Here is an 11,385-nt window from a genome sequence, read left to right as displayed (position 1 = left end):
TATAATTATGTAAAATATAAGCATGAAAAAATAATTATGTAAAAAATCAATAGCTTAAATATTCCAAAATATTTGATATTCCCAGTCTATATGCTATCCGAGTGGTCTAATTTTAGTTAAACTTATAACTTCTATTACAAGTATCCAACTCCTTTAGAGGATAAAGACCCTGTGTTGTCGGTGCGCACACATGGGCTTTTTTAAAAAAATAGTTTTTTAACTAGAGAGGGCCAGAGGTTAATGAAAAACAAAGGGGAAATCACAAATAAAGACCCTCAAATTAGCAAAATCACTCTATGGTCACCTGAATATGCCAACTTACCATGAGGGACCCGGTCTCAAATTGTAATTATGAAATCATGGCCAAATTACCAAAATACCCCTCTTTAATTTTTTTTTTTAAAAAGAAAGCCACTGCCTCACCGGAATCCGGCCACCGGCCGCCGAAGCTCCGGCGCCGGCGGCCTTCCTTTGTTTTTTTTTTTTTTTGCAACTGTTTTTTTTTAAATCGTGGGGGAAGTGAGGTTGGGGGATTTGATCCCCCAACCTAATACTTCCCAAAATAAGGAATGACCATTGAGCGAACAAATTTTTGTTAACATTATGATGCAAAAAAAAATATAAGTTAACTCATTTACTCTTGTTCCAGGTGATAACAACAATACATTTGGAAATAGCAAGTTCTGATTGTAAAATAACACGTCTGGAATAAAAATTTAACAATATGTTTTTTTTATAACAATAAATTTTGTTGCAGGCAATAACAACAATACATTTAAAAATAACAAGTTCTGATTATAAAATAACAAGTTTGGGATTAAAATTTAACAACACATTTTTTTTTATAACAACACACTTTGTTTCAAGTGATAACAACAATACATTTAAAAATAACAAGTTCTGATTATAAGATAATAAGTCTGGGATTAAAATTTAACAACATGTTTTTTTTATAACAACACACTTTGTTTCAGGTGATAACAACAATACATTAGGAAATAACAAGTTTTGATTATAAAATAACAAGTCTGGAATTAAAATTCAACAGCACCTTCTTTTTTATAACAATTAATTATTTTATACTTTTGGAAAATAAATTATTTATAACTTATAAAAAGTACTTGTAATCTATTTAATTTGCTAAAAAAATAATTTTTATCTCCAATTTATAATCAGAACTTGAAGTATAATTTTTTATAGATTAAAAATACTTTTTTATTGTTCAAATTTATAAATAAAATTTAGGGAAAATGGCAACACACTTTTTTAATTTTTTTAAAAAAATTTTAATCTATATATCTATACAACTTATTATAAATCAAACTACTTCTTATAAATTATAAATAGTACAATTTATTGTGGATTAAAAATACTTTTTGACTACTTAAATTTATAAATAAAATTTATCTCTAATTTATAATTAAAAATACTATTTTATTCTTTAAATATAAAAACTATTTTTAATATTTAAAGAATGAAATAATATAAAATTTATACTATGATTAATAGATTAAAAATGCCTTATTATAAATACTTTATAATTTATAAGAAGTAGTTTGATTTATAATGAGTTGTATAGATATACAGATTAAAAAGTATTTTTTAGAGAAATAAATATATTAAAAATATTTTTTATAAGTTATAAATAATTTATTTTTTAAAAGTATAAAATAATTAATTGTTATAAAAAAACGTGTTGTTAAATTTTAATCCCAGACTTATTATCTTATAATCAGAACTTGTTATTTTTAAATGTATTGTTGTTATCACTTGAAACAAAGTGTATTGTTATAAAAAAAAACGTGTTGTTAAATTTTAATCCCAAACTTGTTATTTTATAATCAGAACTTGTTATTTTTAAATGTATTGTTGTTATTACCTGCAACAAAATTTATTGTTATAAAAAAACATATTGTTAAATTTTTATTCTAGACGTGTTATTTTACAATCAGAACTTGTTATTTCCAAATGTATTGTTGTTATCACCTGGAACAAGAGTAAATGAGTTAACTTATTTTTTTTGTTTGCATCATAATGTTAACAAAAATTTGTTGGCTCAATGGTCATTCCTTATTTTGGGAAGCATTAGGTTGGGGGATCAAATCCCCCCAACCTCACTTCCCCCGCCATTTAAAAAAAACAGTTGCAAAAAAAAAAAAAAACAAAGGAAGGCCGCCGGAGCTCCGGCGCCGGTGGCCGGATTCCGGTGAGGCAGTGGCTTTCTTTTAAAAAAAAAAATTAAAGAGGGGTATTTTGGTAATTTGGCCATGATTTCATAATTACAATTTGAGAGACCGGGTCCCTCATGGTAATTTGGCATATTTAGGTGACCATAGAGTGATTTTGCTAATTCAAGGGTCTTTATTTGTGATTTCCCCAAAAACAAAAAGGAAACCGCAGGGGGATCGCATCTCTGACTCTCGCAAAGCAATGTTTTTTTTTTTTGAGTGCAACGAGAAGATATTATTGAACAAAACACTCAAGGATACAACTTAAAAAGCAAGAAAAACAGGAAAAACAAGAAAACAACAACAGCAAAAAAGTCTAAAACTTCACAAGGTGACTAGAGTCTTAAGTCGTACATTGGTCTTGGCTGTGTGATCGCTCAACGAAAGAACTTCATTGACTAGCCTATGTGCTGGCTTATCTTCCTCACAAAACAATCTTCTGTTTCTTGCTTCCCAGAGCTTCCAACAAAGCAGCCCAAACGTGATGCACCAATTCGAGTCTGAGTTGACGGGTTTTAGGTGGCCTTCCATCCAGTGGTTAAAAGGCTCTCCAAAGAATTGGGGGTGGAACTGAGGGGGAACTATAAGCTTCCAACTATCTTGGGCTAGCGGGCACCGTCTTAAAACGTGGTCTAGATCTTCTATTTCATTTTTGCAGACTTCACAAGCTGGATTAAGGGTCATATGGCGCCGAAGCCGCTCTTCGTTAGTGAGTAATCTGTTGTTCAAGGCAAGCCAAAGGAAAGTTCTTACACGTTGCGCCCCGGGCCATTTCCAAGCTAATCTCCAGCGTGAGTCCTTTTCGTTCCAATCTTGTTCAGCAAGAAGTCTATACGCGGATTGGACCGTAAATCTCCCATGGCCTGTTAAATGCCATATGCTCTTGTCAGTATCTCTACTGTCAGACGGCGGCTCAATTCCAGCTATTTGCACTAAGGATTCCTCTGGTAATATTTTGTCAAAAAGATTCCAGTTCCAGTCACCACTCTCTGTTACAAAAGCTCTCACTGTCTTCTGAAGTTCACCCTCCTCGACAGGAGCGGTCGTTAGATTCTTAAGTGGACCCAAGTCACCCACCCAATAGTCAGACCAGAAGCGGACCTTGGTTGGGCTACGATGGAGGCAAAATGGACTTTCAAGTCCAAGACAGTTTAGGCTGGAAGCCCAAGGCTTAGCATTAGCGATGTCTTTTTTTTTTTTTTTAACTAAAACATAGATATCTTCCTATTGGAGACAATCCTATTCGAGACATTATCAGACATTAAATGTGAACACCTCTTCTAGCAAAAATTCAAACTTTAGTCTACTACATTATGGGAGGCTAGCTCCTTCTGTTAGACCTAATCCTAGTGATTGCATTAGCGATGTCATAACTATGCAAATGCAATTGCTACTTGCTTCTTTCCCACCCAAAAAAAAAAAAGAAAAATGGCAAACTTCTTTCGCACACTTTGGCGCTCAACTCTCGTTCCCCATTCTCTCTCACCCGCAGGCTTTTTCTTCGCCTTGAGCAGTAAGCGTTTGTAAGCAGAGGGCGATGGAGGGAAGCGAGACGTCCGGAGACACTGCTCAGCCGTGGCAATCCTACCACACCGTTTACACTAATGCCAAAGCAGGTTCATGCGCCCTTCCTCTCTCTCTCTCTCTCTGTTTTTTTTTTCCGGTGTTTGATTTTAGAAATTATGCTCACTTGTTATCTTCACACGTTTAAGTTTATGAAGCCTATTCTATATATGAGAAGCGAAAATTGAAGTACGGTTGAATTATGGGTATACGAGGGCCTTCTGCGAACCAGCTTGCAGGCGCATAGGCATTTCAAGGGGAAAAAGAAAAGGAAAGGAAGGAGCGAAAAAGAACAGTTCGTTTCTCTTTTCCTGCTCCACAGAAACACGAAAGGGAGGCTGATGTAAGGTCATCCCGGCCTTCCTCAAAGCGCCGCCTTAGTTTTCATCAAAAAATGATATCTTGTGGTCAAATTATAATAACTAACTGAAATTCGATTACAATATTTTGATCCCATGCACGATTTACGTGTAACTAATTTGATTTCCGTCTGTCTGAGACGAAGATGAGTTATACGTTTTTAGGTGTCCTTTCGTTTTCTAGTGACTTACTTCGCGTGGTGTACGTTGCGATCAAAACTGGGTTGAGTTCATATTTGTTACAGAATATGAATTGTCTGTTGCTATTCCCGTTTTAATTGTACATTCTCTTACAAGTAGTACCTGTGGATATTAAGGAATGGAAGGAGTTGACAAGGAGAAAGTACAAAGGATAGTTTATGAAATGAGCAAAGGTTCAAAATATTTTGAGAATGAAGAGCGCAAGGAGGCTTTTATCAGGCAGAAAATAGAGAACCTACAGGCTCAGTGCGCGAAGCTTACAGAAGCTGACATATCTAATTATCAGAAGGTATCATTAACATTTGCTTCTAAACGTTGTGTATAGGTGTAGCTGTTTACCGATTAAATCGTTTCGTGTTGTTATGATTTCAATAGTGAGATGAGTGAATGTTTATTCTTTTCTTGCAGTTTACATGCAACTAATCTCTTTTGTAGCTGTACCTTGTGGATTTTATTATGCTCTAGACACAAGCTTAACTTATTAGTTGTTAATATCAATTACTGCTCTACTTCAAGTTGGACAGGTTGCTGAAACTATTGCCTTGGTTTATTATCTTACTTTATCCATGGACAGGTGGCAGAGAAAAGAATGCTTGAGCTAGAAGCTACACGTGACCTGTCAAGGTGTTGGTTACATGTAGATATGGATGCTTTCTATGCAGCGGTTGAGACTTTAAGTAACCCTACATTAAAGGGAAAACCAATGGCTGTTGGTAGCATTTCTATGATATCCACAGCCAACTATGAGGTTTCATTTATGTCAGCACATTATGAGCTTGTTGTTTCTAGATTTTGACATTATCTGATATATGAAACACCGACCTTCTTCAACTTTATTTGTCTAAATATGTTTTGATATCCTACATAGGCCCGGAAATTTGGTGTTCGTGCTGCAATGCCTGGATTTATTGCGCGAAAATTGTGTCCAGAGCTAATTTTTGTTCCAACAGATTTCAAAAAGTATACATATTACAGTGATTTGGCCAGAAAAGGTAATTCTTTTATTTCCAGGATCTTTTCTGTTGTGCTGCTTTTGCGTTAAAGAGATTATTGATGATTGCTTAATAATTTTGTTTGTTATTGTTAGTATTCCAGAGATATGATCCTAATTTCACGGCTACCAGTCTGGATGAAGCATATCTTGATGTAACTGAAGTTTGCAAAGAAAGGAGTGTCACAAGTAAAGAAGTTGGTATCTCTGATTTATTTGCTGCATTAACTGGCCTTTACAAATGTAGTAACCCTCCTGTTTTCTTTTATTTTTTTTTCATAGATTGCCAAAGAACTCAGAGCCTGTGTTTATGAAGAAACTGGTCTCACTTGTAGTGCTGGAGTGGCACCAAACCGCTTACTTGCAAAGGTTCTGCTGTCTCTTTTTCACATTGAGTGGAGAGAAATGTTTTAGGGATTAAACCGTTATATTGCTCCAAATTAATTTTATTACTCCTAACATGAAGGCTTGTATGTTTAATCTTTTAGAACTAGATGCATCACTAATAATTTTATTAGGTCTCCTTATTCTGTAAAGATTAGCAAGTAAATGGCATATAGTGATCATTTGATCACGCAATACCCACTTGAAATTGGAATCTTACTTTCGTTTGTCTTACTGTTTAGGTTTGCTCAGATATAAACAAGCCAAATGGGCAGTTTGTTTTACCAAATGACCGAATGGCTGTTGTAACATTTATATCCTCTCTTCCTATCCGTAAGGTGTGTTTATTTTTTATTTCGCCCATGATTCTAGTTGACTGAGACAAAATGATTAGGTCTGTACCTAGTTGTGGCACTGTAGTTTTATATACATCTGATATCTTTGGCAAAGATGTATTTTTTTCAATTAACAATCACAATGCTTAACACTTTGAACAGATTGGGGGCATTGGTAAAGTTACCGAAAATATTTTGAGGGGTGTTTTGGGAATTAGCACATGTGAGCAGCTGCTGCAGAAGGGTGGCTACATCTGTGCCCTTTTCTCTCAGTCAACTTCAGGTTAGCAGTATGTTCAACTCTTGCTGTTGTCATGATTATCATGCAAAACCTAGCGGGCTGGTGCCCTTGTTATCTATTTCATTCGTCTGCTGGACAGTTTTGGTGCAGTGTGGATGGATATTAATGTATGATGATATAATTGCAAGTTGAAATTTGGAGTTTAGTATTTAATATAATTTTGGGAATTTCAGGTCTAGTTGTCAGGGTATTTAGATATGTCATCTTTAGTAGAATTGGTTCTGTTCAAAGTTAGGAATTCTTTAATTTTTACTGTAAACCTTAGGTTGTTTGATATAGTGGAACTTAAGTTGTTTGAGTTGCCTATATAAAAGCATATTATTTATGTTAAGACCTCAACCTATCGCTTTTGAATTTGAGTAAAATTATTGGGCGTTCTTGGTTACTTTTTATTGGTTCTAGTTCCCTTCTATATTGCTTCCTATATTTATGTGGCCGTTCAACTGAGTTTTCTATTAGGTTCTTTAAGGCTGTCCCTAGATAAAAGTTATAAACATGATTTAGAACATTTCATTCCTTGTTCTTTATAAGGTGTAAGCCTGTCATGTCCGTAATTCAATCTTCTGGTTTCTACATCTTCTCAAAATTTACCCTTTATTTTGGCAACAGTGATTTATATGTTTCACCAAATGTTTCGTTTCAAATTCTGCTTTTGATCACTCTTTGTTAATGTGACACCATCTGACAATTGTCTGCAGACTTTTTCCTATCTGTGGGTTTAGGAATAGGGGCAACAAGTACCCCCCAAGCAAGGTTGCGGAAGAGCATCAGTAATGAAAGAACATTTTCAGCCACTGAAGATGAAGCACAGTTGTTTAGAAAATTAGGTATTAGTCTTGTCTTTTTGCTGTTCATAGTATCTTCAAAACTTTTCTATATTGCTTAATTTAAACTCATTATTTGTTCTGGTTTTTTACTTGGAATTCTGAGAATCACTAATTTCAGCTATTTTCTTTCTTCCTTTTTTTTGGGGGGGGGGGGGGTTGTGGTGCTTGTCTATGATTTGAAGAGTGTTTGAATTAGACAGTAATTTAGTCAACTGTATTATTTCAACATGTGGGTCACGAGACTTCATGCTTGCAGAGGAACTTTCCGAAATGCTGTCTGTGGACATGCAAAAAGAGGGCCTATGTGGGCGAACGTTGACTCTTAAACTGAAAACTGCATCGTTTGAGGTACGCTTGACGTTTAAATTCTGTTTTAACTAATGTATATTCCTAAGGAGCATTTTGTTTTGCTTGGTTTTGCAATTCCATTGGTGAAACCCTTAGTCACTTTTTGAAGAGCTATGTTCGTAACCCTGAGGATACTTTTCACTTGTTTTCTTTTTCATAATATGAGGTTTTGAAGCTTTCTTATTGAGAAATACTTAAGCATATATGAATATGATGTATCACATGACTCGATGACTACACGATGAGCCAATAAACGCTCATTAAAGTATTGACAAACCCACTTCGGTAAACTGCATTCTCAATTGCTTATTCTATTAGCAACATAATATATTACATGTGCCTAAGCATTTTTACCTTTTGTGATAGGTGTCACTGTCATAGTGCACAATATGATTCAGTGCTAATAATAACTGCACAATCTACAGGTTCGGACTAGGGCTGTGACTTTACAAAAGTACATCAGCTCGAGGGATGATATCCTGAAACATGCTGTAAAGCTGCTAAAAGCTGAACTTCCTATTTCCTTAAGATTGATAGGTGGGTTTTATGTTAAGATGGTCCTAAGGCCAAAAGAAAAGGGATTCTTGCAGTTTATACCATGAGAAAATTCAGGTGTGTTTTGAGCTTGACCAAGGCTTTTTTCTGTCAGGCCTGCGGGTGTCTCATTTCAGTGAAGACAAGTGTGGTTCTCCATCTGACCCTACACAGAAGCCCATAACTAATTTCATTGCTTCCAGGGATCCTAAGAAGAGTTGCAGTTTATTGCTTCCAGATGTTACGGACAATGACCCTGTAAGTGATACAGAAACCAATATTTAAAAAAAAAAAAAAAAAGTGATGCAGAAGCCGGTATTTACATTGACAGGGGCCGACCTGTATTCATGAATGCAGATATTTTGATGGTAGTCATTCATTATAAGAGGATAACCACAGTTGCATCATGAGGAAAAATAATGATGCAGACAAGTAATGTCACACACACACACACACACATTTTATTTGGCTACATAATGTGGATGTTTAATTTCGGGAAAATGTTGCTTGATTGATTTGACTACTTGTAGGTGATACCTCTCTTTGTGCTCCACTGGTACTCATACTCTGGCTTTTTGTTTAGGTGGAAACACCGGTCGATGATGCTTCAAGTTCTGACTACAATGAAGTTTCGAAAGTGCTGGGATCTGATCTTTGCTCTCTTGGAGACCAGTCTGGGAGTAGCAGCCTTGACAATGTAACTTGCATGCCTAATCTTTCGGAGGATGAGCAACTTAATTCTTGCCAGGACGAGACATTATTGTGGTTCAATGACTACAGATGTTCAATCTGTGGAATAGAACTGCCTCCAAGTTTTGTTGAGGAAAGACAAGAGCACTCTGATTTTCATCTTGCTGAAAAGCTACAAAAGGAAGAATCTGGCATTCAACCAAGGACCGCTACGTTGAGTCAAAGGTATATATTATTTTGCCCCTGTTAAAGCATTTTATAAGCTTCTATAACAGCACGTAGGCAGTTGAGATGAACAATTCTGTGCCCATTTCATTTGTTCCCTGAACGTACAAGTTAATGCTGGTAATCATGTCCTTTCAGTCAGATTCGGAAGGGAAAAAATATCACAACACAGAGTAAATCCAAGAAACAGAAGTTGTCTCGGAAAGAAGGTAGATACGTGCCGATTGATTATTTTTTTGTTAAAAACGGTCAAAGCCTGTAAATTATACTACATTATTCTTTATATCTATATACTTCTGTACAGCATAACTCTACAGGGGTGGATATTTGTATCATGTGTATTCTTCCTTGTAATGAAATGTGTATAATATTCTATTTATAATCTGCATAATAGGCTGAACCCTGATAAGAAATAAAATTCCCTTTCCCGGCATTGTTTGAGTGGGTTTTGTCTTTGCTTAATTTTGTTCTTGCTGAGGCCCACCACATATGCTTCATTGTAGGAATCCATTTTGTATATTTCTTATTTAAGCGCAATCCAATTATGATTTATATTTTTGTGGAAGTTGTTTTGTTTTCTAAATAAAAGAATAGAAATATCAATCGTTAAAATAAAATTAAACCATTCAAATTATTTGTTTGGAATTTCGTTTGAATGTTTTACGCTTGGTCGATGACTCAACATCAGCCCCTCGAACTTCATGACGGAGAAAGATCATCAGGTAAAAGGATCAAAATTTCTTAAAACTGGACGGGTAATTGATTCACAATTCTATATTCAAACAAACATGATGTTTGTGACACAGTTATTTTCTGCTAATTAAAATTAGGCGAGAATTTGAGGAGGTAAAAAAAAAAAAGCTGCGAATTTTATCTTTTGTCTTTAAATTATTATTATTTTTAATTGTGGTGACGTGGCTGGCCTCTATCCAAGTGTGAGGAAATATAAACAGGTCCAAAACTTCGAAACATGTTGAGTTCATAAACATGTCCGTACCCTCCTTAATTCCTCCTTGCAAATTCCATTTTCAAAATCGCCGGTTGCAACTCAGAATCGCCGCAAGCACCCGCCTCTCGCACCCGCCTTCTTCAAATGTCAAGCTCAGAGACAATTCAACTTTGCCGTCCATGTCTGACATTCTCGAAGCTTCCAGAGCCCAGAAGCTGGACCTTCAGCTCCGAACGGTGGGGCCCTTTTTCAGAATCACGGCCAAGAGCTTGGAGAGCCAGAACGAGGTGGGAAGGGCTGAGGGGATAATTAGGGTGTGGCTAGGAGGCAGAATTCTTCACTTGGACTCCATGAAGCTCCAACGAGAAACGATCGGGATGGAGAAATCCATCTTCGGGATAGGATTGTTCATCGGAGCTTTGGCCATTCGATATGGCTATGATTGCGGCTGCAAAAAAGCTGAGTTGCTCGCCATTAATGATTCTGATCTTTACCATTCCAAGGTTCTCTTCTCACCCTCCCTTATCTCTTCCATATCGTCGCTCTTTTGCTTATTTGATGAATATGTTTGAGGATTTTGTAATCTTTCCATCTGTTGAAACACACCAACTTACTTCCATCAAAATCATGTAGTTTCCAACAGAGAACCAAACACGCACCAAGTATGAGACATTAATTTATACAGTAGGCTTTGATGATGGATAAGAAAATTGTGTAGTATGATGGTTGTTTTAATTAGAAATGGTTTCAGCTGGTTAGGTTCTACAGCAGAATCGGATTCAAGGCCGTGCATGAAGTGAGTGGATCATCAGTTGGGGACTTAGGGCACATGTTAATGTGGGGAGGAATAGGCACCCGCATGGATGCCAATATTGAAGACCTTATGATTAAATGGTGCTCCAGATTCACACCTAAGACCTGATGATTCTTATCCCTTCTGTCTCACTGTGCATGCAAAGTTTAGTTTATTTTTGGTTTAGACACCAAATTAATTAAGAGAATTATGAATAGCGTGTCTTTTTACATTTTTATATATGTATACTTAGATTAATTACATCCTCTTGTATAAAATAAGGTTTGTAGAGCAACTCCCCATCATATTACCCTATGTTTTTATTTATTTTCTTATTTATGATGGTTTTTTTTTTTTTCATGTAGTTAACAGGCTAGTTCAGTAGTTTGTTAATTTCGTTATTTTTCTCTGTTTGAAATTATTCATGTTTCATTGAAGATTAGCCCGAGAGACTAGGTGAAATGAGACACATTTAAGAAATGTTCCTTTCATTTCGTGCGCAGCAATGTAGGTGAAGTGAAAAAGTGTAATCCATATGATTGTCGTTCCTTATAATGCAAGTAATATTTTCATTCTCTTTTTTTCCAAGAAATTATTGACATAATACACAGTCCACCTTGTATGTATCCGTAATTGTGCTGCACGAAAAAATTGTGT

At 35.7% G+C, this 11,385-nt stretch overlaps 2 protein-coding genes across 7 annotated transcripts; both read left to right on the top strand.

The window, feature by feature from the left end:
* Window positions 1-3,726: 3,726 nt before the first annotated feature.
* On the top strand, window positions 3,727-9,448 carry LOC114725385 (DNA polymerase kappa-like). Of its 5 annotated transcripts, XM_028911893.1 has the most exons (15): window positions 3,786-3,844; window positions 3,941-4,134; window positions 4,468-4,640; window positions 4,926-5,099; window positions 5,220-5,343; window positions 5,439-5,539; window positions 5,625-5,711; window positions 5,969-6,064; window positions 6,224-6,344; window positions 7,061-7,189; window positions 7,431-7,537; window positions 7,963-8,074; window positions 8,187-8,329; window positions 8,655-8,986; window positions 9,129-9,448. In XM_028911893.1, the coding sequence occupies exons 3-15, from the start codon at window positions 4,470-4,472 to the stop codon at window positions 9,352-9,354; spliced, it is 1,923 nt and encodes a 640-aa protein (XP_028767726.1). In that variant the 5' UTR covers window positions 3,786-3,844; window positions 3,941-4,134; window positions 4,468-4,469; the 3' UTR covers window positions 9,355-9,448. The 5 variants fall into 5 exon arrangements, with proteins under 5 accessions (XP_028767724.1, XP_028767728.1, XP_028767725.1 ...); XM_028911891.1 differs by lacking the exon at window positions 3,941-4,134 and having other exon boundaries at window positions 3,727-3,844; XM_028911892.1 differs by lacking the exon at window positions 3,941-4,134 and having other exon boundaries at window positions 3,728-3,844; window positions 7,446-7,537.
* Window positions 9,449-9,970: 522 nt separating this feature from the next.
* Window positions 9,971-11,320, top strand: LOC114725382 (uncharacterized). 2 transcript variants are annotated; one of them, XM_028911887.1, is made up of 2 exons: window positions 9,971-10,438; window positions 10,695-11,320. In XM_028911887.1, exons 1-2 carry the CDS (start codon window positions 9,974-9,976, stop codon window positions 10,728-10,730), a joined length of 501 nt encoding a protein of 166 aa, XP_028767720.1. In that variant the 5' UTR covers window positions 9,971-9,973; the 3' UTR covers window positions 10,731-11,320. The 2 variants fall into 2 exon arrangements, with proteins under 2 accessions (XP_028767720.1, XP_028767719.1); XM_028911886.1 differs by having other exon boundaries at window positions 10,687-11,320.
* Window positions 11,321-11,385: the final 65 nt, after the last annotated feature.

This window comes from Neltuma alba, unplaced genomic scaffold, assembly GCF_004799145.2.
Source record: "Neltuma alba isolate B1F8T4 unplaced genomic scaffold, ASM479914v2 tig00012250_pilon, whole genome shotgun sequence".
NCBI classification, from domain to species: Eukaryota; Viridiplantae; Streptophyta; class Magnoliopsida; order Fabales; family Fabaceae; genus Neltuma; species Neltuma alba.
Note: the sequence above shows the minus strand (reverse complement) of the source record. Positions and strands in the feature narration are given on the sequence as shown.

Coding starts and splice junctions, on each gene's coding strand:
- LOC114725385 (XM_028911891.1), top strand. CDS start 3,766: ATGGAGGGAAGCGAGACGTCCGGAGACACTGCTCAGCCGTGGCAATCC. Junction 3,845..4,467: donor TTACACTAATGCCAAAGCAG/GTTCATGCGCCC, acceptor GTGGATATTAAG/GAATGGAAGGAGTTGACAAG. Junction 7,538..7,962: donor TGAAAACTGCATCGTTTGAG/GTACGCTTGACG, acceptor CACAATCTACAG/GTTCGGACTAGGGCTGTGAC.
- LOC114725382 (XM_028911886.1), top strand. CDS start 9,974: ATGTCCGTACCCTCCTTAATTCCTCCTTGCAAATTCCATTTTCAAAAT. Junction 10,439..10,686: donor CTGATCTTTACCATTCCAAG/GTTCTCTTCTCA, acceptor AAATGGTTTCAG/CTGGTTAGGTTCTACAGCAG.